Source organism: Choloepus didactylus, chromosome 5, assembly GCF_015220235.1.
Source record: "Choloepus didactylus isolate mChoDid1 chromosome 5, mChoDid1.pri, whole genome shotgun sequence".
NCBI classification, from domain to species: Eukaryota; Metazoa; Chordata; class Mammalia; order Pilosa; family Megalonychidae; genus Choloepus; species Choloepus didactylus.
In genome coordinates, this window is record NC_051311.1 from 123,450,212 (window position 1) to 123,477,105 (window position 26,894).

At 33.2% G+C, this 26,894-nt stretch overlaps 1 protein-coding gene across 8 annotated transcripts in view; it reads right to left on the reverse strand.

The window, feature by feature from the left end:
• DGKB (diacylglycerol kinase beta) overlaps positions 1-26,894 on the reverse strand; it is a 748,227-nt gene that overhangs the window by 330,372 nt on the left and 390,961 nt on the right. For all 8 annotated transcript variants that reach the window (XM_037836813.1, XM_037836819.1, XM_037836816.1 and 5 more), the window contains one exon: positions 11,604-11,668. In XM_037836813.1, the coding sequence (XP_037692741.1) occupies positions 11,604-11,668 (65 nt within the window). The remainder of the gene's footprint in view (positions 1-11,603; positions 11,669-26,894) is intronic.

Genomic DNA, 26,894 nt, shown 5'->3' on the forward strand with positions numbered 1-26,894 from the left:
ATTTCTAGAGACCTTTGTCAAATAAAGATTTTCAGACAGCATATTGCCATTCTCCTGGGCCATTTACTTTTGGAGACCTAAGTCACCATGTCAGAAATCGGGTTCCCCTAAACCATCATTCTGTCCAGAAGTCCAGGCCACATGGAGAGGCCAGGCCATGTGTAGGTCAGTGTTCCAGATAACAGCTCAATCAACAATCAGCATCAACCACAAGACACGAGAGTAAACAAGCTCCAGATGATTCTAGCTTCAACTATCAAATCATTTCCAACCATGAAGTCTTCCCAACTATCATGGAGCAAAGACAAACCATGCCTGCTATGCCCTGTTTGAATTTTGAATCCACAAAAGCCATGTACGTAATAAAATGGTTGTTCTACACTGCCAAGATTTGGAGTCATTTGGAACAGACTTTGGTAAGTGGAAGTTGAGTACTGCCATAACAAAGAGAGGAAACATGTGATATTTGTTTTGGGACTGAGAGGTGGGCAGAAGCTGGAAGGGACTTGAGGACAATGACAAATTTGAGGAGGGCTTAAGGAAAGTAAGAACAAATGGGAGGACATAGGGACCCTTGTTAATATGTTGGAAAGAAGTTTGTTATAAAGAAACAGTAGTCAAGTACTTTCACAATTCTTTGCATATTTGGGGGGGCCCTGATAAGGTTTTGTCAAATAAAATATAAAAATGAAATAAATTTGTAGCATATATGATCTATTTTCTTAGCAGAATCCGAGATGGGGCTGGGGGAGTCTCCTGAGAAATCAGAATTAAAATTTCATAATAAATGAAGGCTTTGTTCTTCTACTTACTGACTTTTCTTCAGAAATTTTACCCATTAAGCAAATATTTTCTTCACATATTACATATCAATGTGTAGGAATATGAGTAAGTTCTCCTGATTTGTGAAAAATATCATTTATCCAGCAATACAAAGCAGAGAATACTAACTTCAAAATGCTGTGTAAGTGAAAATATTAATATGTCAGGGAACCAGTTGTTTGTTTAATAAATCAGTCATTCAAGTTTAATAGTTTAGAATTAATTTTGTTCAATCAGAAAAAAATACTGAACCTATTGATATAACTACACTATTCCAAAAAGAAAGGCATTAGTAACTATTACTTAGTTGAGAGAGAAGCAATGGAGAGCATCTAATTAGTTCCAATTAGCCATGCCAAGGGATTATACTCTAGGCAAGATTACCATATAATGAGGTAATTAACATCCTTGGAAAGAGTTCAAGATAGACTTACTTTATACTTAATATGTCCTATCAAGAAGCATAATAAGGAACCTCAAAACTGTTCCCTAGGTTAATTTTTACCAAGAACTGATGAATCCTACTCTATAAGAAACGAAAAACAGCCCAAAATACTTTTACTATATTATTTAAAGAGTGAATCATAAGCCTTCTAGATATTAGAAATTAGGTATTCAAACTTATCAAGTTAACTAACTTTTATGGCACTTATCATATCCATAATGACAAAATAAAAAATGAAATGAATGAATTCTAAAGGTTGGCCTACAGATTATCCATGAACATCAAGGAAAAAAAATCTGTCATTTACATTTGCGAAGGTCAGAGGATCATTCCCCCAAGTAGGGTGACCATTGTCTAATTAGAGGGCCTGCTAAGTCCCCAGAACACAACTGTTCTTGTTATGGTTAAAGAGACTAACAATAACCAAGGGAGTAAGCCTGAACACAAAGACTGAGGATGGGTTTCTTGGAAATAATGGTTTAACTGCATCTAATCTTATCTTTGTTTCCTTCCCTTAAATTTGATAATTTATTTATTTTGGATTAAGTGAAATAACATATATATATATATGCGTATGCATGTACATGCATATACTTATATACACATATGCATATACATACACATGCATCTATGCACACACACATACATATATACACATTTTTTCTGCCAATGTGTAAAAATAACAAAGAATTTAATTCAAGGTTTTACTTAAACAAGTTTTTCCCTAAAGTTACTTGCCATGTGCCACGTAGTCATAGAATCCATAATAATGAGTAGGGAATTTTTCCTTAAGTATCTTTCTTGCTGTTTAGTATTCTTCAACATAAGAAAATACTTTAAGTTGGATTAGTCACAATATGATTTTATGGACATCTCCTAACATCAATTAACTATTGTTACTTTGCAAATCTTGTTTATTTGGTATCCTAGGAAGTGAGTGTGTGTGTGCCTGTGCTTGTATATAATTATTTGCATAGATCACATGCAAATTCATGTAAAGCAATAATACAAACTCTAGGAATATAAAGGCAAAATCAAGAAGGAAAATATTTAGACTATTTGCATGAAATGATGCTCATAAAATGTAAGTATATTGAAAATAGAAACTACGGATAGGTGTCTCTTCACAATCTTAATAATAGAATATATAAGCAATTCCCTACTTCAACAAAAATCCCTCGGAGCTCAAATGGTTACCCTAACCTGAAGCTCCAAGGAATGTCTTTCTCTACATACTGTTACAGTATAGAATTTTCTTCTAGTTTTTATTCTTCTGAAGAACCTAGCAGTTAGATCTCTTTGTCATACCAAATTTGATTTCCTTATTTGTCTTAGAGATTCTAAAGATTCAGTGTACACTATAGCAATCACATAGAAGGGACTCCCACTTAAATGCCTGGGAAATAATCAACCAAGTGACTAACAGAGAAGCAACATTTTACGTTTTATCTACACTTCAAGACCTTCCATGATCCTTTTGCTACTTCACTGAAGTAGTCAAAGTGGAGGAGGGAGGGGGGGGAGGGAAAGAGAGAGAGAGAGAGAGAGAGAGAGAGAGAGAGAGAGAGAGAGAGAGAAAGGAGAATAAATCTCTACCTTACTTTCTCCAGTCTTTGCATGCTGTATTATTCTAAACAGCTGTCTTACAAACATGCTTTTTGAAGAGCCTGGATAGTAAGTGTTGTGGTTTAAAGATACAATATAGTAAAATAAATGCTGCAGAAAGGCTGCAGGAAGATTCAGGTGACCTGAAGCCCCTTGCATCAGTGTGTGCGCACCTCAGTTCTGACTCATTTAACCAGTCAAGTTTCTAATTGTTCAGATCAGTCTAAATATTTAAACAAGCCTCAACATACAAAGGAAAATATTGAATAGGATAGTATAGTTAATACATAATTTTAAAAGCCTAATAGCGCAAGAAAACACAAATTATATAGTCTATAAAAATATGATGATTTGAAAAATTGAAACCACAAATATACATATAAAAATATAAATATATACACATTGCATATATGTTACATCTACCTATAATACCTATATATATGTTATTATCTACCTATAATTCTTCAGACTATACGGCATGTGCACAGGTGGCAGTTTAGTCCTCTTAAAAAAAACTGGTTTAATAATAATGATTACATGCAAAAATTTTAAAAATTGACAAAACATAATTGAGTAATCATTCTAAGCAATATTATCTAGTTGTAATATACACTTTTCTACCACTTCTGAAACATTATTTTATTTTTAACTTTGCATCTTATTCTAGAAGTTCACTTGGATCTTTTTTAGTTTAGATAGCAATTGGCAATTTTCTTTCATTATTTTTATCTGTCTGCTTATTATTGTTTCAATAACTCTAAATTATAGAAGAATCATAGGTGTGATTCTTAATTTAGAAAGCATGTTTTTTCCCTTACCACACACACAGACACACATACAAACACATATAGTCTAAAATGAACAATTTAAATGGTATAAAATTGACATTTCAAAATCAATAAGAATATTTTATGATGCATTTTTTTTCCATTTTTATTGAGATTGTTCAGATACCACACAATTATCCAAAGATCCGAAGTGTACAATCACTTGCCCCTGGGTACCCTCATACAGCTGTGCATCCATCACACTTAATTTTTGTTCAATTTTTAGAAAGTTTTCACTACTCCAGACAAGAAATAAAGTGAAAGATGAAAAAAAAAAGAAAAGGAAACTCTAAACCTCCCCTATCCCTAACCAACCCCCCTCAATTGTTGACTCCTAGTATTGATATAGTACGTTTGTCACTGTTTATGAAAAAATGTTGAAATACTACCAACTGTAGTATATAGTTTGCAATAGGTATATAGTTCTTCCCTATATGCTCCTCTATTATTAACTTCTAATTGTATTGTCATACATTTGTTCTGGTACATGAAGTGATTTCTAGTATTTGTACAGTTGATCATGGACATTGCCCACCATAGGATTCAGTTTTATACATTTCCATCTTTTGACCTCCAACTTTCCTTCTGGTGACATATATGACTCTGAGCTTCCCCTTTCCACCTCATTCACACACCATTCGGCACTGTTAGTTATTCTCACATCTTGCTACCAACACCCCTGTTCATTTCCAAACATTTAAGTTCATCCTAATTGAACATTCTGCTCATACTAAGCAAGAGCATCTACATTTCTTCCACAAGGCAGGAGGGAGAGTCAAAGAAGGTAGAGAGGCAAAAGAAAGAGGAAACAAAAAAATGACAGCTAGGAAGCAGCAAAAGGAAAAATAACCTTAAATCAAAGTAGAATAAAGAATCAGACAATACCACTGATGTCAAGTGTCTAACATGCCTCCCCTATCCCCCCCTCTTATCTGCATTCACCTTGGTATATCACCTTTGTTACATTAAAGGAAGCATAATACAATGATTCTATTAGTTACAGTCTCTAGTTTATGCTGATTGCATCCCTCCCCCAATGCCTCCCCATTTTTAACACCTTGCAAGGTTGACATTTGCTTGTTCTCCCTCGTAAAAGAACATATTTGTACATTTTATCACAATTGTTGAATACTCTAGATTTCACCAAGTTACACAGTCCCAGTTGTTATCTTTCCTCCTTTCTTGTGGTGTCTCACATGCTCCCCACCTTCCTCTCTCAACCGTATTCATAGTTACCTTTGTTCAGTGTACTTACATTGTTGTGCTACCATCACCCAAAATTGTGTTCCAAACCACACACTCCTGTCTTCTATCACCCTGTAGTGCTCCCTTTAGTATTTCCTGTATGACAGGTGTCTTGTTCACAAAGTCTCTCATTGTCTGTTTGTCAGAAAATATTTTGAGCTCTCCCTCATATTTGAAGGACAGCTTTGCTGGATACAGGATTCTTGGTTGGTGGTTTTTCTCTTTCAGTATCTTAAATACATCACACCACTTCCTTCTTGCCTCCATGGTTTCTGCTGAGAGATCCGCACATAGTCTTATTAAGCTTCCTTTGTATGTAACGGATTGCTTTTCTCTTGCTGCTTTCAGGATTCTCTCTTTGTCTTTGACATTTGATAATCTGATTATTAAGTGTCTTGGCGTAGGCCTATTCATATCTCTTCTGTTTGGAGTACGCCGCGCTTCTTGGATCTGTAATTTTATGTCTTTCATAAGAGATGGGAAATTTTCATTAATTATTTCCTCTATTATTGCTTCTGCCCCCTTTCCCTTCTCTTCTCCTTCTGGGACACCAATGATACATACATTATTGTACTTTGTTTCATCCTTGAGTTTCCGGAGACGTTGCTCATATTTTTTAATTCTTTTCTCCATCTGCTCCTTTGCGTGTAGGCTTTCAGGTGTTTTGTTCTCCAGTTCCTGAGTGTTTTCTTCTGCCTCTTGAGATCTGCTGTTGTATGTTTCCATTGTGTCTTTCATCTCTTGTGTTGTGCCTTTCATTTCCAGAGATTCTACTAGTAGGTTTTTTGAACTTTTGATTTCTGCTGTATACATGTCCAGTGCTTCCTTTACAGCCTCTATCTCTTTGGCAATATCTTCTCTAAACTTTTTGAATTGATTTAGCATTAGTTGTTTAAATTCCTGTATCTCAGTTGAAGTGTACGTTTGTTCCTTTGACTGGGCCATAACTTTGTTTTTCTTAGTGTAGGTTGTAATTTTCTGTTGTCTAGGCATGGTTTCCTTGGTTATCCAAATCAGGTTTTCCCAGACCAGAACAGGCTCAGGTCCCAGAGGGAAGAAATATTCAGTATCTGGTTTCCCTGAGGGTGTGTCTTAGAAAATTGATCCACCCTTTGATGCCTCAGGTCACTGTGCTTTTCTGCCCAGCAGGTGGTGCCTGTTAGCCTATAATCCTTGACTGGTGTGAGGAGGTATGGCCGTGTTCCCCCAGGCTCTGGGTCTGGTTCTGAATGGAAAGGGCCCCACCCCTTTCCTCCTAGAGAAGACAGACCCCTCAGGTGGAGGTCATTAGCATTTCAATGGTCTCACTCTCTGCTTGTGCTGTCTCCGCCCTTCCCCATGTCATAGCCCTGGAAACTGAAAATGACTGGGGCTTTCTCCACTGAGCCAAAAAAGAAACAGATAGTCCCCTTCAGACCCAGTCCAAGGCAACCCTCCGGCTCTCCCAGGTCAGTCGTCACCCAAAGCCTCTGTCTGTTTTTTGGGGCTGCGTACCTGTAGTGAGCAGTTCACACTCGCTACTTAAAACCCCAGTTGGAGCTCAGCTGAGCTGTATTTGCTTGCTGGGAGAGAGCTTCTCTGTGGCACCACGCGGCTCCGCAGCTGGGGCTATGGGGGAGGGGGTCTCCCGACCTGGTTCCGCAGGTTTTACTTACAGATTTTATGCTGTGTTCTCGGGCATTCCTCCCAATTCAGGTTGGTGTATGATGAATGGATGGTCTCGTTTGTCCCCCCGCAGTTATTCTGGATTATTTACTAGTTGTTTCTGGTTTTTTGTAGTTGTTCCAGGGGGACTACTTAGCTTCCACTCCTCCCTATGCCGCCATCTTTCCTGAGAATCCCTTTATGATGCATTTTGACTAATAAAATATTCCGCTCAGTAAAATATCTCTTGAAATTGATATCACATTTGTAAAATTGACTTTTACTTATTGTCACAAACAGCTTAATGTCACAATATGCAACTTATAAAATACCAGTATATGTGTGGAGAGTGATCTTTAAATCTTTACTTCAACACCAACACCAGGTAAAAATTAATAATTGGTTAATAATTATGTATTGCTGACCTGCAACATTGATAATAAGTTCTACACTAATCTAGAAGTAAAACTATATTACTTATTAGCAAAACACAGTGTTCAGGGATTTTTATTGTGTTTTTTTTTTTTTTTGGCATTAATGGAATCTTTGGAAGCTAAATATATGAAAACTGAGAAAACTAAATGCATTATTAATACATGATAGAATAGTTATGTAGGCTCCTGATTCATGCTAGGCATATTGAAAATCTATTTTTTCCTGTTATATTTTTTTTGCACCATCAAAAGCATAAACAATAAAAGTAACAAGATACTCTAAAGACAAATATACTGTGAAATAATAAATATCTTAATGAGTAAATCCAGCAAATATCTACTGAGTGCTTATTATGTTCCACACATGGTGTAGATTCTAAAGTTCCAGAGAGCAAAAGAGACCCATTCCAAGATCTCAGTCTATTGTTGGAAGAAGAAAAAATAAATCAAGGATCACTCTATAGGATAATGAGTGTGACTTTAAAGCCATAGGCAAATTTTATAAATTAAGGTACAATATTAATTTTAGAGTAATTCAGATAGCATGAGGTTCTTTAAATTAATATGATGATATCAAATTGTTAATCTGCAGGTTTTATTTCTTTTCTTTAAATATGTTGAGAACAAGATCATTTGACATATCTGATACCACTACATAGATTCTGAGTTTAAATAGCCTTGTTTAAAGTTGTATAAGGATTTCAGTTTTCTAGTCAGAGATTTCTTCCAAGAAAAGCAGAAAGTAGTACCGAAATGAAGCGCAAACCAATGAAGAGGAGGTTGAGAAAACTGTCTTTGTCTTATTCAGGAAGTTACAGACTAGATACTCTTAAATAAGCCTTGTAGGTTAGTCAAATAGCATCATTATGCAGGGTCACTGACCATCAGTGCTTGCTGGCTAATTCATTCTTATTTACTCCAGGACAATGGAATTAGGTGCTATATATTAAGAATTTGAACCGATTATTTGAAACAGGCTACAATTCAATATTAAGAAATCTTTGTGAGACTATTAGACTATAGCTATAGTATAGTAAAGGTACTATAGCTTGTTCCATTTTGTATATTACTTGTAAATCCTTGTCAGTGTTGCATAGATACACTCAAGAAATTCAGGTTTTGCATTTTTTCCAAAATTATTATAAGCCTCCATAATTCTCATAACAGCTGTATAACATTTTAGTGTATTGATGTACAGTTTTTACAAAAAGCAAGAACTTACAATGCTATATCTAAATCCAATCAGAACAGGTGAAATATATGCAACTTAGAACGTAAGTATGATTGAAATTAACAAAAGTCAAATTATATAAATATTTAAAATACCAATATTATGCAATAAATGGTCTTAAATCACAATAGCATAAATACTTTAAATAAAGATTATTTTGTCTTGAGTCTAAAATAAATAGTGTTTAAGTTTGGTAGAGGAATATCCTAAAGTTTAAAAAGTTGAATAGCATGCTTCCTTTTAACAATTAAGTTAGATTTACAAAGAAATTTGGAAAAGAATACTATATAAACCCCTGATCTATCCTTCTCTTAAGCACCAGAAAAAATCATTACCTTTCTCAGTTCTTTCAATTTCTATATTAAGCATGAAGAGCAGAACTAGATATTTTGATAATTATTTCCTTAAGATAATGTTAGAAATATCATGTTCTTTAAAATATAAATGAATTTCAAGGTGAGCATGCTAGAGAATAATATTAATGGCATATGATTTATTGTGACAAGAGATCTGATCTGAAACAGTTATTAGCAGTACTTAAAAAAATACATTTGCAAATTCCTGAATATATGGAAAAAAATACATTTGCAAATTCCTGAATATATGAAAAAGTGCTATTGCTGAATCTATCTCAATGTTGAAATCTGAAAATCTGCCCTTGTAGGTATGAAATTGCTTGTGCACAATATCTGGCAGATCTTTTACATAGCTGTTTAGTAGAAAATTATCACACACTGAATATATTGCATTATAGTTTAGGGGATTAGGAAAATACTAGTAATCTTGAGTGAAGACTTTAATCTGATAAAGCATAGATTGAAATGCACCTTCCTAGTTGATCTGGCAATATATGGATTTTTACTGCTGATTATTGTCTTTAAAAAATAGTTGGCCAATAAAACATTAATCACCTACTATCCAACTTGCACTTTTTGAACTCACAATAGAAACATATAACGTTTTCTCAATCTAGAAGATATTTTCTGTTACTACTGTTCCAAGTGAACTATTCCCTTTAACCCATTTATAAGCACTATTTACTCATGCTTCCAATTTAAAAAGTTTAAGTAGGATGTATTTTTATATCTTATAAACACATTGAGGTATACAGATGCATTGTTGTAAATGGCATCTAACCACATGTTGGGGCAGCGAGGAATGTGATAGATTAGTGGTGCTATTAATAATAAAAAATTAAATAAATATATGTGAATAATGGAAGTCTTACCATTAAGAAGAACTAAAATTATTCTGGGGAATGGAATTCATTAGCCTTTGACACTTGAGAGGGGGGGATCATAAATATTGGTATTCTTATATATAGGTAGTCAAATTTGATTACTATATACATTTATTGATACAGAGTATTGATACACTGCTCTATACTTTAAATTTTCTGTTTCTCTTTTCACATACATACACACACACACACACACACACACACACACACAGATTCTTGTTGTACTTGGGATCTATGCCATGAAATGAACTGAAAAGTAGGTATTTCCTAAACTATATTCCACAGAACATTAATGTTCTATTTTTAGTAAGTATACTATGGTAAGATATTGGGAAGGGGGAGGAAGGCTTCTATGGCTGAATAAGTTTAGGACAAAGATTTTTAAAAGCTTTTTTGTTTTTATGCTGTTTTCCCCCGGTGTGTTTCTTAAAGTCTTCAATGGCTTTTACACTGTGGATTTCCTGAAAAGGTGCACTGCATGCTGTATTTGCCAAACAGCATTTTTTTTTTTTTTTTGCTTGAAACCTCTTTTAATATATGAATATGACCACATGAATGCTTCATAAGCTGATGCTTGGGAAAGCACAGGTTGGTCTATCCTATAATATGGTGTCATAGGCATTAATAACTTTATTCATTTCCAGAAGGTTCAAGGTATGTCAAGTGCTACAATCTACTATAACGTGAATATAATTTCATTGTGACATCAATTTATTTTGATATATTTCATGAATTGAAACTAAATGTTATAAAATGAAAACAAGTCTCTATTCCAGACGCAAAGAAAAGTTAGTGCAAAATTTTAATTAGATCACTCGATTTTATTTTGCAATGCGAGTGGTAAAAAATTAAAATAGTACAAAAAATTATACGATTAAAAATTCAGTCTTCACCCCAGCCACTTAATTCCCCTCTCCAAAAGCAGTCAGATACAAGACTTTTGTGAATACTTCCAAAGATACTGAAATAAAATTTCATTTGTTTTAGTGAAACATTTAAATACATAAATTTAATTAAAAATCAGATAAGAGCTCACTAATAATGAAACTAGTTACTGTGATGATTCTTCCATAAATTAGTATGCTAAAGTCTATAGTTTTGAAAACTCCAAAGCAATTTTAAAATACATTTTAACAGCACATATTTATTAAGAAGCTACATGGAATAAAATTATGCCAATGCACTACTGTGTGACAAAATTGAAATAAACATAAGAATTTCTGGTGGGCAGTCATCTAATGATTGTTCTGTAACCTTCATGGCAAAGTGTCAACTAGCCAAATACAGAGAACATAGAGCCTTTGGCTTTGAACATTAATGTATAAAGTTATCTTGATATTTATATAGAACATTGGCAATGATTTTGTAACTTTATGAATTGAACAGAGCAGAAGTGAATATAATTGAAGAAATAGATGATTCACTTCTTCTGCCTCATTTTTGCACAGACTGATAGGGAGATAACTATATTTCCATCTAGAGATGAAAAATACAGAGCCAAAGCTTTCTCTATTTCCCTCCTCTTCCTTGATTGCTTATGAATAATTGAAAAGCTAAATTCCTCAATTAAATGGAAAAATTAATTTTGGTGGTCACAGCTTTTCTTCTTGAAGGAAATGTCTTTATGAAAAGTAGTGCATGTTGCTATTGACATTTCTCTGGTTTACTATGCATTTACTCGAGGCCTCTGTGGGACTGATGTACCAAGAATTAAAAGCTGTTTATGATACTTATGTAATACACAATACCCCAACATTGTCCCATTAGAACATTATAGTTTTGCTTGGGATTGAAGATGATCATCTCTCTCATACTAAGCCATGTAAAGATTTTAAAGTATGTCTTTAAAAACTAGTATTTTCACCTTATACTTGAAATCTTTCTTTTCAGCATAAGAATAGACCTGACCACATCCCATTACACATTACATTCCCATTACAACTGAAGAGGAAAAACTAAATTCATTCAAACGTTGTTAACATTCACACACACACACACAGATACTCACTCAGTCATTAATATATAAAGTGTTTCATACCATGTAGTGGTTCTTTTTGACATAATTCATCAGCAGCAACCATAATTATAATTTCACCATTTGTTACCTTACCTACTGTTGAACTTCTCTGGGTGTTTTTCTCTCATAATGTGGAATCTGTGTGCAATGGAAGCATCCTAAGGGGAGAAACAGAAAACATAAGCAGAAAAAGTTTATGATCCTATTATCTTTTAGAAATTATAGGGAAAAAGAAAAAAAGTATAAAGGTTTAATGAGTAATGTCTTAAATTAGCTTTTTTTTAACAATACCATGCAAAGAAGATGTTCTGAAATTAGGCAAAAATATGTAATCCAGGTAAATTTTATCCAGACTGTTAGTACTTTATGAAATCATTTCATCATCAGTTACTTGCTATATTTCCAATTACTTTTAATTTATATATCTTCTTAAATAACTGGTTCTGGCCTCATGCTCAAAATATGTTTAAGACAGTGCATATGAATGTAAATGTCTGAAAGTAGTTGAAAATATTGTTAAATAAGAAACTGAAGAAATGATGAGATAGAGAAGCTCCCAGTCCTTGGAGATTAATCATGGGTAAAAGTAGAGAGTGAGCATGAACATCTAATAAAGGCAAGTATAACACATGATTTCAGAATTTGTAAGTGTGTCATGGATGTGTAATCAATAACTGTTCATACCAAAAGCAAATGTCTTAAATATCTTATCTTCCTTAATGGAAAAAACAATGCAGAAAAATTACTCTTGGAGATTGAGTAACAAGTGTAGGTAGACTCTAAGACACCCCCCCCCCCAAAATGCATCAGTTCTGATCCCTAATAGAAAATTCTTACTTTTAGGAAATCATTTCAGAGTTTCCATGAGACTAAAATCACACTGAATGTATGATTGGTAAGATTTTGTGATTTAAGTTTTTCAAGCATAAAGTATTATAGCTGACTAATAGTTTTCCCCCAGTATTCTAAGCAAGGCGATATTTCCCCATTCTTCATCCACATATGATTAATCACTCCAAAGGGAAACTAATATATTTACCAGTCATCTCCATAGAAAAGAAGGGCATTGTTGAGATTAACTGTTAATTTTGTTTCATAGTGAAGATAAAAGCAAAAGAAAAATCAAATACAAAGAAAATAAAGAAGTTGTGTGTTTGAGAGAATCTCGAAAACACTAATCAAGGACTAAAAGTCTAATGAATGAAATGAAAAGGCTAATGTGCTTACTCATGCATAACAAAGCATGAGGCACAACAAGTGAGGGACCAATGCCCGCTGCAGATGGCAGACAGAGAGTCGTTTTTCCCTGCAAGATTGAGCTAACTATAATTTTTTTCTCCACAAACATTTATACTCTAAAATCTGAGGAAGTAATTTAATCAATCTAGAAGTGAAAGGGACACAAAAATATAGACAATTGTGTACACAAACAATACTTATAGCAACAAATACAAAAAAAAAAAAAACCGTCTATGGTATGATATTCTAAGATATGCCTTTGTTATATATACATGATCAACTTCCATGCTTGCTACAAAGTAGGAATATGAAGGTGGCTTATTTTTATTGACCCAATAGCTCTCAAATACAGTCACAAAGTTTCTTTTTAAAAAAATTCCCAGTGAGTCACAAATGTTAGAACATGAAATTGTATTACTGTGGTATAAAATTAAGAAAAAAAATCTGAACTGAGCCATTTCTGGTATATTACATGGCATGGCCATTAATTTATTAATTTTTTTAAAATCACATATTTCAACTTTATCTCTAATCTGGTTCAAAAAGAAAGAGCTTATTGTTAAATGCACACATTGAGCAGATCAGTTAAACTAAATCAAAGGTACATGAATCAAATTCCAGGAATAAATGATCAATATTGGTTATCTAAAGAGAGGAACTCACCTAATTTATTTCTGCTTGGATAATTTGTTTTTGCTAATTTAGAGAACTGATACTTAAAAAAATAGTTTGTATAATATAATTTGCTTTACAAGTGTGTATTTTTTTTTTCAATAACAAATCTCTTCCTTTCCAAAACAGCATAAACAGGGCAGAGAGAGGGTGGAGAGGAAAGAAGAAGATAAGAGACAGATATCAAAAGAATACCATTTAAGTAGACTGACTACAATTGAGTAATCCCTCAGAAATATAGAACACAAAATAGCCAAAGATAAACTTAAAAGATACATGTTCAATAGGTCATGTTATAAAGAGAGGGAAAAAGTAAAAACTACTGAGGAACACTGGCATTCCTTTTCCATGGGTTGAATGGACTCAACCACAAAGAGAGAGCTGGCATGGTTGACTGCAGGATTGATAAGCAACAATGACAGCAGGTGTTCATTTGGATGAGAATTCAGACCAAATTCCCATGAGATCCTGTCCCTTTGGCATAACCCCAAGAGGCTTGAAAGAGAACTGCCAAGAACTGCAAACTTATCCAGCAGTCATATTTCAGGGATACTTAGGATTCTTTAAAGAGAGACCAAATAAGAAAAAAAAAAGTAATAAAACTAAAAATTGCAGGTTTTTAAAACCAAATCTTACCCTTTCTGCCCCTATGTATTGTAATTTCTAGGCAACAGAAATTAAATCAACATCACTTCCACTTCTTAGAATAGACAAATCGAATTCAGACAGACTTTCCACTTCCAAGCCTTGTGACTTTGAGCAAATTATTCTCTGTGAGTCACAGCCTCCTTATCTTTAAAAGAGCATACATATTCCTTCATAGGACCATGGTGGAGATTTAATGAGATCATTCCGTATAGTACTTGGAATAGTGTTCAACATAGCTGGGATGATCACATATTTTATGTCCAAACCAGAATTTGTTTTTGAAGCTGAAAAGGGGTGTTGAAACATGGTTAAATTACATAATTCTGAAATACGTATTTACTGACTGACTGTCAAATAGTTTTTTTATTATTTCTTGAGCCTATAGTTTTATTTTAAATTAATTTTCTAAATAAAATAATATATATAAAATACAACATATACATCTTTATTAAAAGAAAAAATAAGCTTCATTATGTTGACCAAACAATAAAAAAGTAAGCAGAGTAATTTTTCTTGATATATATATTCACATACTTCAATCAGCCTCTTAGTACATCTATGTCTGTGACTGGTATTTCTGTGAAGTGTTTTTTTTTGTTCTGTTTTGTTGTTTTGTTAAGTTTATTTACTGTATGGGGTTTAGTATTTTAAGTTTTAAAAACATTTGCCCTAAATCTTCAAAGTTGCATTTTCAGGTTACTAATTTGAAAAACCTGATTATTATCTGTAGATCATAACATTTTAATTTGAAAAAATGCTCTATAAGTGCTGAGATACCAAAGCCTACAAAAAATCCTGCTAAGTAGAGGATACTGTTAATACTAATCTTTTTATTGAAGTGTAAAATACATAAGCCCAAATATTGTCACAGATTCTTTCTTTTTGCTTCCATCCAGAGAAACTTTCTTTCACAAATATTTTAACAAGTATCAAAGAAATTGGATTTTTTTTCTATATTATGTGATAATTTCTCTAAATTCAAATGCCTTCTTAATTTTATTCCATTTCAGGTTAGAATATAAATTTAGCTGATTGAAAATGTGTGTCATTAAAAAAGTTATCCTAAAATACAATTAGAGAATTTCAAAATTAAATCTTGCATAGTATCTGAGTTTTCATTGTTGAAATAGTTCAGTTCCTCCTTGCTTAAGAGAGATAAATCCCAATCTCTACCTGTGAGCTGCCCCGCCCCTCAAATAATTGCAATTTTCTAAAAAACTTTTTGTTGGATATTTTATTAAAGATTTCCAGATGATTGTTTTTCTTTCTTTGGGGTATTGTTACATACAATAGAATTTACCAATTTTAAATGTATTATTCAATTTGTTTTGACAAAGGTATACAATAACCACCAGTATAATCATGATGTAGACTACTTCCATCACTCCAAAAAGTTTCCTGATGCTCTTTGCACTTATATACAGCTTTACTTACATATACATATTTCCTCCTCTCATTCTTAGAAACCACTGATCAGCTTTCTGTCACTGTAGTTTTGCCTTTTCTAAAATTTCTTATCAATGAAAATAAAGCTATATCTAGCTTCTTTTACTTTTATTCATTCTTTTGAGATTCAGCTATTTGCTCCAGAGAGATTTTTGCAAAGAGGAGGCTTCATCCATGAACAGGCTCCTTGTGAATTACTTAATTTCTGGGTAGTTTCCCTTGAATGATGGCCAAAATCATAATTAGCATCTGGTTTAAATTATTACTCTAAAAGTTTATGAGACCTTTCAAGTTTTCCCCAATTATTCAGTGAAGTGGGACATAGCCATGGCACTCTGTGTGATCACACTGCAGAGGGAGGCAAGACTTGGGTCAGATGTTGAGGTGAGGCCTGTCCCACTTTAGCATTTTCCCACTGTCTCTCCCATTCATGAAGAGAAACCTGGGAAATAAAGAGCTTTGCACTGAGAGAGGGCACATCATCAGCCTCTCACCCACAACAGATGGTACACACTAATCTGAGGAGGTACATTATCCTAATTTGAGGAAACTTTTTATTCTTTTTAAATGAATATGACACAATTTGTGGGAAACCCAAGAACACTAGGGTAAATAAATGGAAGCTGTTCCCACCCTTAAGTCCAAAGAGATGGGTTAGTTAACAAAACTGAGAAGGAGGAAGTTATAGAGAAGGTTGTCTTGAGAGGAAAAGATGTCCAGCCCCAGATAAATCTGCATAGTGGTAGCCAGGGATGCAGATACCCTGATCCTACTTTCCTCTCTCTCATCTCCTGCAGTAGCTCTCAAATGGCTAATTCAACCAGAAGCAAGAGGTATTGGGGGCTGTGATGTTGTCCATACAGGACATCATAAATGCAGACAGCAGGATGGAGGAAGGCAGAGAGAAGATCTAGAGGGACAAACAGAAGCAATCTAGTACAGAGGGATTACAGTCATTGAGATTTATTCTTACGGCAGTGAAAAGCTATGAATGAAACCGAATTGAAGGAGCATCAGTCCCAAACATATAGGTAGGAATTTACACTTAATTAAAGGCAGCTATTGGAATAACAATATAATATAAATATGTGTATATTTAATAAATGCATGTGCATAATTTTGAATTAATTAAATAAAGTAGTTATTACACAGTGCCTGGAAATAATGCAGTCTTATTTGTAAAGGGAAAACACCTGAAATAAATTGAGCTGTTATTTCAGAAAATAAATCCAAATTTGTCATTAATGTCTAAAAGCATCCTGTAAACTTAGATTTATATATTGACAGAACAATGTACCCACAGACAATATTCTGGTTTTATCAAAGGAGAATTATTTCAAATAAACATATTTTCACTATACATTATATGCTAAACCTTTAAAATTAAATTTTATTAATTAGGGATAAAAAGCATTTCATTAAATCTGTAGAATACCTTGTCTTGCTAAAATTGAGTATAAAGTATCACATTTGATATTCTCTTAATGGTTGGTTTGTCCTGTTATATACCACAGGCCCTGTACAATGACATGCTGCAGTTCTAAGTGGGGAGAAGAGATGGCTGCCCAACTTACATGGAATGACTCCAGACTGCTATGTGGTGGTTGTGATTTCTGGTTTTCTAAGGAATTTTTTCTTTCTTTTCTCTTCCATGATGCCAGACACCTAATATTTACTTCTTCCTGATAAAATATGACCATCCCTAACAGTTTCCTCCTGTTTGGCTGATTTTAATTTTCACAGTTTGAAAAGAAATAGAATTTTAGAATTTTACACCTAGAATGAACCTTAAATAATGTTTATATCCTAGACTGGTCAAGTGGCTTCAACAAAACCAATAAGGGTGTGGAACACAGCTAATTAGCATAGAATGAGCTAGAATAAAAGTCCTTGGGGTTCTCCTACAAGTGAACTTCAGGAATTTTGACTAATTTTGAGTTAATCATTACAGCATCTTATATATATTTCAGTAATGCTCACTTCCTAGTTCTCCATTTTACTCCAAAAAAGCCACACATATAAAGAGAATTACCGTTGATGAGTAAAATGTTCAGGGGAATAAAATTATATTTTTCATCCCCTGTAAATAAAAATTTGTAAGAAAGTATGGCAGGAGTGGAAGTAAAAGGACAGAATAATAAGTTTGAGTTTGAATTCCAAAGCAGAAAAAAAACATATCTAAAGGTATATAGAGAGATGGAAAGATTTTACTTAAATTTTAATAATCTTACTGAATATTCCTCATGTTGACATATATTTCATATGGAAGAGCCCATGAAACCAGGCAGACTAGTTCATGATATGAAAAAAAAAATTTTGACTTCAGGGAATTCAGAAAGACCTATGAAGAAAAGAACCTAAGTTTTTAGGTCTCCTCCTTGCGCTCTCTCACACAAAATGCACATACATATTCTAATGTTGTTAGCAGTGCCAACAAACTTCTGGAACAGTTTTTTTACATAATTAACCTTTAGCTTTAGGAACACATGTATAGAAAGAATAAACATTCCACCTATTTCTCATTATCACAACTATATGATTTCTATGATAAAAATATTCCTTTAAATAATAATTGTGTTCTACTTGGCAAATTCTTGATCCTTTTTATTGAATGAGAAAGACTAAATTTCCCTCAAAGTGTTCTTTTAATTAAAACTTCCCAGATTTAGAGGCCTAGAAATCTGAAATAAAGCAAATTGTATAAATGACACAATTTTCAACTGAATTAAACATGGAATCCAAATGATTGCTTTTATAATTTGGTTAATGCCTAATGGGGAATGATCTAGGGATATCGTAATTGCATGAAAATCCATGAAAGCTCAACACATAGCAGCTTTAGCAACACTTATTCATTAGATCAGGCACTTCCTTACTACCGAGCCAAATGTCACAACTAAAGAAAGAGTAGTGTGATTTCTGTAATACAGGCACAGAAGGAGGAGCCTACGTAGCAATAGAACATTTAAGTCAGAATTGTTACTGAAAAAATAACAGTAGTATAAGATTTAAAATACTAAACTGTGTCCATAATTCCATTCTTAACCTAATGCTAGGTTTCATTTATTTAATGATGTATTTCTTAGGGGCAGTTAGAGAACAAAATGAGTTTCACTGACCCTCACAAATAATAACCTACATTTATGCTTACTCTTTTTTCTCAGGAATAAATATTATTTCAACTGTCCTTTCATCCTAGTCCTCAAAGAGAGTAAAATCCATAAATCATTAGCTTAGCCAATAATCAGAGACTCATATTTATCTAATATCTTATGTAATTTAGAAGAATTTGAGTCCCAAATCCCCCCAAATAATTCATGCCTAGATACTAAAAAGAACATTATACAATGTTACCACAGGACTCCCCAAAAGTAAGTTGGTACCTGAAAGAGGATAAAGGCCTATGATGTCATCCTCATAAGTGACTAATATTGGTAAGTGAATTTATCAAAGACTTCAGTGATAAAATTACTTTTCTTCTAATGTAATACAAGATCAAAATCTCTTCTGTATCACACTTCTGATAAGGACAAAGCTAAAATTATAAGGAAAAGTGCTCCTTTTAGTCTCTGCTTTTACCACCCCAAAAGTGGGCTATTACTAGTCTATCGACTTTCTTATGGGTAACAGAGAACGGTAACAAAAAAGGTTTTAGTCACTGAAGGAGGGAGCAGTCTTGATGGGGGTGGGAGGAGAAATGTATTCTGGAACAGAGGTGATGGCTGGAGCTGCAAGCCCTGAGTGAAGTCCAGAAATAGCTATGAAGTAACATACATCAAACACTCCCTTAGGAACAGTTAAAATATTTGACCATGTTTTTCAGTACCCTACATTTTTTTGAAGATAAGTTAACATAGTGCAACATTTATTAGTGTAATACAGATTATAGAGATGTACATAAGTAATGAATATTAAAAACATTTCACATTATTGCAAGGTGTTGATAGAGGGTGCTATATGAGAACTCCGTGTTTTACGCATGATTTTTCTGTACACTTACAACTTCTTTAATAAAAAGAGAAACATAACTTAAATCTCTGCCTTGTGTAAATCATGAAATTCCCATGGAGTATACCTGGGAAGTCTACTATAGGAGTGGTGATAATATCATAACCTTCTAAATATAATTCAAATGCCTTTCTGGAGCAGTTATCTACACATGACTCAGTTCTTTGTGTCCTACAAAAGATTTATCATAGTGGCAAATTGTTAAACTATATAACCCTTAAATGTAACAACGTTTGCAATCTAACTATTTGTAACAGGACATAAATTGTTAACAAACAAGGTGAACAACTCCCTCCTCCTTTCTTTGCCCCATTAACTTCTTTCTCTTGTCCTGCCTGCTCTGAATAGAAAATTCAGAGGCCTTTTGGGCTGATTCTCTGGAGAAAAGCACTGTAGAGAAAAACATGCCCCCCCCAGGTATACTTAATAAGAGGAAATGTAGTTAATCTGGGGCACCCCTTTAGGAGCTATGTAGTGGAGAAGAGAGAAAAGAGCAAAATGGTGACCTGATGGAAGGGATACCAGTGAGTTCTGTTGAAGTCAGAGAGATTAGAGGTACTGGAGATTGGGAGGGACAGACATTGCTAACATAAATTATTGTGTTCGATGGAAATTAGAATACAGATTAAAGGTTCTCTTTTGGGTCATTCTTTAAATTCAACTTTCTTCCAAAATACGGTATCAGAGCTTAGTCTTTACATGCAGGTTAAGCTTTAAAGAAATTTTTTTACAGTTTTAAAATTTCTAAAACTGTTGTTCTGTGAAAACTTCTTTCTGTGAACATTTGTTTTTCCGGATTAAATTTCCTAGAAGGAAAAGTATATAAAAATATTCTCCTTATAATAGCATTGAGTATTTATAACTTTATGGTTTTGAAGGTGCTAATCGAACCTTCTCTTGACAAATATGTGGGCTTTGTAGCCAACTGTCAGAGCTTAAAGTACGGTTTTCCACAACTGTTCTAGCTCCAATCTCTTTCTGCATCTGGTCCCTGATTGATGACTTCTCACTCTGTCCTGATTTCGGACTTGGAATCTACTCAAGCCTTCTTCATGCTAGTTGGACAATAGTGTTTTATACCCAGACTTGTGTGTGTGTGTGTGTGTGTATGTGTGTGTTTGTGTGTATTTTAGAGATTCTCCACTCTTCTTTCAAAACTCAGAATTGGTAACCTCATATCCTACACACACACACACACACACACACACACACAATCACACACACAGTAGAAAATAACCAAAAGAACTTTCCAATATCCTGCCACACAAAATGTAATACATTCCTCCTTCCAAACATACCTTTTTTCCTTCACTTCTGTCAAAATGGAGGTTCCCCTTTTCCTCCACCTGTGATTGGATCCTGCCCCTCTTCCACTTCCCAGAACCACAATCATTAAGTATGTATTCTTCCTCGCCTGTATTTTCATCCTAGCCCTTTCTCTGGACTCTTTTTCCTTAATATTAAATATCATAGGTGTCAATAATCTAAACAAAAATCTCTCAACCTCCTGTACCTGCAAAATATGGACACTATCCTCTCTCTCTTTTGCCCAAATTTCTTAAAAGAATTTACTAGAATTCCACTAAAATCTAGTTCAACATTTGCAGCCCTGACTGCTCTATTGATTTTCAGCTTCATGTTTCCAAATCTGTGTCTGATATGGCCATGTAGGTGCCACGCTAAAAATTCAAACTCAACATGCATAAAACTTATGCCACCATCATTCTCTTAAAAGCATATTCTCTTCTCAAAATTGTTATTTCCATCAGCAATGCCATCGTTCTACTCCTAGTAGCCTAGGCTTAAAGTGAGAGTTATTATTAAGTCCTTTCTATTCTCTCACATCTAAAAAATAACAAGCTCCTAACTGCTCATAGCTTTCATTTCCATTGCCCTTGCCTTGGTCCAGGCTTTACCACATTGTGCCTAAACTACTACAATGGTCCCCAAATGGTTCTTTCTGCTAATAAACCCTACACTACTATAACCCATCCTAAGCAACATGGCTTGTTGAATATGATAGTGTTCTCTGTGACATCAAAGTTCTAAATCTGAGGCTTAGTTTTCAAGGAAAGACCCTCTACTCTCTGTCCACTCTGCCATTCCAAACTTATCTGCATCTAGAGCCCTACTCAAATATTTGCAAATATTTAAATACAGTCTGAATATGTCTGCTTCTATAATTAATCTATTTTTCATTAACAAATATTTAATATCTACTGTGCCATTATAAATTCATTTCACCAACACAGAACTCTTTTGAATACCTATGCAATTACTGAACGTCAAAAAAAAAAAAGACGAATCACTTCAAAAAGTAATAGGCGCCAAGAAAATGAAATCATTTGACAATTCATATTCGCTAATAATGAGAATCATAATAATAACAAAATTAAATATTTGAAGGGTATGCAAAGAAGAGAGTTAAACTTGTATGGGGTTGAAAAAATGCAATATTTTAATTGTACTCTTTGTATGTTGTGATGTATAGTAATAGCCACAGTCAAATTTTTCAAAAGATGAAACCCTTCATGTATAATTACGGAGTCATAACAATCCTTCAACACATCTACTTTGAATACTTTAAACACACAAACTCTTTGAGATGTATATTTGCGTAGTGTTGTCATTTCTGATAAAATAGTTTTATATTGTTTTTAGCAAAATGGTTCTATGATAAGACAGAAGTGTTCTAATATGTTTGAATAAATTATGGATTAGACAATGGAGTTTCAAATTCCACATTGCCATTTGAAGTCTAGAAGGACAAGACAGTATTGTTCGATAAATCAATGGATGCAAATAAATAAAGCCATCTACTACTCTGTATTTAGCCACTCGGAAAGCTTCTCACATATAACACTATTACATCCTACCCAAATAAAAAATATATCATCATGGCTATGTACACATCAGGGCAATTAAACAGAAATGTGATCTTAATCATATGCTATAATCCAATATAAGCTCTATAAATACATGTACAGCTAAAAACCTCCATATTACTTTGGCATCAACTTATAGCTTCAAACTTGTAAGTTTCTAAGACTTAAAATTTATAAAATTCTCTTCATATAAACTTATGTAACAAAACATACTGTTTTTACAGCAGATATATAATCAAAATGTATTAAGTTGTGCATAGAATATATTTCTATGATACTAATTTGATGTTTTAGTCCATTAAGTATTTATCATTTTAATGTATATATTCATGTAATGTAATATTTTAGTTTATTTAGTTTTTTGTAAATTTGACAAGACTTTAGATTCTCTAATGCAAAATGTATACACAACTTGACACAATCTATATTAACACTTCCAAATGGGACTTTTTTTTTTTTTTGGCTCCCACTACCCAAAAGAGTGTCCATATTAATCAGTTTTCACAAATATAAGAATAGACATTTAATCTAAAGTCTAGGTATTACCAAGAACCATAAGCTAAGAATGGCAATTATCATTAATCATCAAGGTTTCAGTTATAAATAAGATTAATAAGGTAGCATTAAACACAATTTCATGTATTTTTTCTCCTATGATTCTGAATAATTATTATGGTCACCCAAGTTGGCATTTAAATATACATCTACTGGCAGGAAATAACTTTATTTCTTTTTAAAGGAGCAGCATTTATAAAAACAGTTTTCACTTATTCAGAAGAACTACAATCACTTTAAATTTTTCTTGCAAATAAAATATTATGGGACACCCTGGGTTGAAATGCTTTGCCAGGTAAATTACCATGGATTCTCTGGCCTCAAATATGCAAAGTGAATAGAAGGATCAAAGCTCCTATGACTTTTTAAAGATACTCAAAAATACACATTTGTAAAGCACTCTTTGCTTCCATGATTTAGTTAAATCATTTTATGTATTTAAAGTGATATGTAATCCTTTTATTCTAACATGAAATGAAAAAATACAGACACTACACTAGTATCTGGCATCACTAATGTTTTGTAATCCTTGTGGATATATATGTGATACAGCATGATAAACAATTATCATCTCTTGATTAACAATGGTGTTTCAAAAAATGCTCTTCAGAATGGAAAAGGTTTTAAGAAGTGGTTCAAATAAAATACAATAGTATTATTAATATGTAACACAATCAATTTTTTTATTTTAAGTTATTCAAATACAGCCCAAACAAATATTAATTGTATTTCTAGCTGACCCTTTTGTTCCCTCAATGTGGTCACCACTAATCAGTGGCACCATGGAATTCAGAGACAAATCCTTCCTGATACACACAATGGAAAAGATGTTAATAAGTGAACACCTAAGAATCTGTAATACCATTGCACAAAGACTACTATAATAATGGTGAGTGAAAAGCTTTTTTAAAATGCATTATTTGTCGCTAAATGTACTGCCATTATAACAAGAAACCTTTTGTGCTTTAAAAGGGTATGTTTCTCTCAGTAAAATATTTATGCTTTTAGAGATTACCAGACTATATAGCTCATCCACAACAATTTCACTGTTATTGCATAAAACTGTAAATTATTTATTTTAAATTATTAATGCAATTGAAAAAAAGGCTTTTTCAGGCTTATCATCTTTTGAAAGGACAACAAAATAGATGAAACAAAACCAAGATGACAATTTCAGCATTTAAAATCTACACATGATAATTCAAACAAATGTTATGACATTTAAGATAATGAAACCCTTCATTTATTCTACTCTCTGGTATGAGTTTTATTTCACATATAAGGAGTCAGAACAGATGTCCAAATATTGTAATGCCAAAAGAAAGTTAGGGCATATCTTGATTAATACCCTTGGAGCAGCCTGTAGTGTCTCTTTAAAGCTGGCATGCATTACTTCAAAACAACTATTCAAAATCCATTCTAGGAAACATAGCTAGACAAAGCATTCCCAGGGCAAAAGAAAACAATAAAGCTCAGTATAACCCTTTTAGCAATTTGAGTTGCATATTATTGACAGACCATTCATTGCAATCAGCAAATGATTAATTGCAAATTTGTTGCTACACTGACCACACAAACACACACACACACACACACACACACACGCACACACACACACACACAAAGATAAGCTCTTTGGACTCCTGTTAAAGAAGAAAAACATGCTAAAAATGATTGGAGACTTTTTGTAGTGAATTAATTCTAATCGATATGCTTGTTGACTACACAGTGGAATAATGACTCGCTTAAATAGCAGAGGTACCCATTATTGTAGACATTAAAATTAATATTTAACTTACTGACTTGCATTTTTTTCCACTTTTTGAAGCAGCATTTTCTTGCTTCACCTTTAACAAGTAAATAGTCCATGTTTTATCAAACATGTGCAAAAGATCTGCCTTTCAATTTCAAATGTAGTTTACGGAAGTAATGTCCATATGGCCAAACTTGTAATAACTGCCCGAAGCAATTTGTTCTTGGATTCTTGAAGATAAATCTCAGTGCCATATTAAAAATATAAAAGGTGGTAAAATAGTAAGATGGATGAGGTATTTGTTCATCACTTACAAGTGGATACTTTACAAAAATAGTGTCTTTGAGGTTCTTTTACTCATTCCTAAGTCATTCAAACAAATTAAGAGTGGTGCAGTGGTACAATATAATAGATGTTTTGTTCCAAATGTCCATTTGCATCAAACGAATTGGCCAAGTCCTTTAATAAACAAATATTTATTGAGCACCTACTACATGTGAAACATTGTTCTAGATTCCAGAATGACAAAATTAAATAAAGCATAGACCCTGTGCTTAGGGAAATTATAATATGTATAAATCTCTATTTCCCTTCACTGCCTTTTCTTATTTTTCTTTAAACCTTACTGTAAATATATCAGTGACAAAGAGGCAGGAACACTATTCAGAAGTTCTTGAAACCAGTAGAAGCAATATTTTTGCAATAATTCAGTATATTTATGAGAACACCAAATGCACAGAGCTAGTAGGCAAGAATTGGAACTTTCCTGGATCACTTGAAATAATAACTGATTAAATTAATTGAAAGTAGGATATTCTTATACATACAGTTGTACAAACTGAGGTTCAACAGTGTTAGGTAAATTGCACAATATTGCAAAGCCAACAGGTGATTTAAATTGACATTTGAAGCCAGTTTGTCAGGCATGTCCTGCCACCCACTGTTGTAAATGGCTGGATATCTTATTACAAAATACTGCTGAATGCTGTCATTTTCAGTCTATTGGATTTAATATTTCTTCACTGGAAAATTGAATTTAGTGTAACCCATACAAATGCTTATGAATAAATCCTAGTATTCATGGACAGAACAATGTATAATTTGAGGGAAGAAACAAAGAAAACAACTAAATTGCTAAAATCAGTACGCATCACCAAATACCATTCATGAAGGAACAACTGATATCACAGCACTTCCAGAATTCAAAATACAAGTTTCGATGAACATTTAACTTTATCAATATAAACATACACTTAATATGTCCTTAACCATTTGTAGATTTTTATATTCTACTTTCATTGAGTGAGATTCTTACACATTTTAAAAACATAGGGAAAAAAATCTAGCCAAAGGTAAATCCACTATAGAAATGTATGTAATCTGTATCCATTCCTACTTAATTTGACAAGAGTAACTATTAAAGCCAACAACATTGTTTTAATGAAGCAAATTTGCCACCTTACACATTCTCCTTAATAGCATTTGCTAAAGATGCTTACCTTGCTTAAATGTCTTTAAATCTCATTAAAATAAATTCACAAACTTAAGTGTTTCATTTTTTAATTGCTCTGCTAAGGATACATTAATACAGCTATCCTAATTAACACACAGTATTTTACAATCATAGCAACACAAATTTAAAAGAAAAAAATGATAGATAATAAGCTATGGAATTTAAAGAACTCAAAAGGTTTTTCAAGAATCAAAGCTCAGAGATTCAAAGAATAAGTTAACCTGCTTAAATGTTAGAGCCTGAACCAGAAGTACAACCTAAATCTTCTAAATTAAAACTGAGGCAACTTTTTAATTTTTCTGTAAATCATCAGAATTAAGATTTCTTGAAACTAATTTTAGGGAAATGCCAATTTACTAGGACAAAAGGGCCAAACTAATTTCAATATATCAGTGAAGAAATATTAATTCCAATAAACTTAACATGACAAAATGATCCAATTATGTAGAAATGTAGTTTATTTACTTGCTTTAAGTTTACTGATTGCTCATATGTGTGGAATAGATTATAAGTGGTGGGGAAGGTCAACATGTGAGGAATCACTTAGAGATGGTGTTGGAAGAAAACTGGATATTGGGGAGGAGGAAAAGATATTGGGTGTAATCTTGAAGGGCTTTGAAAATGCTAAGGTAATGAAGTTTTATTTGATTAGCTCAGTATTTAGT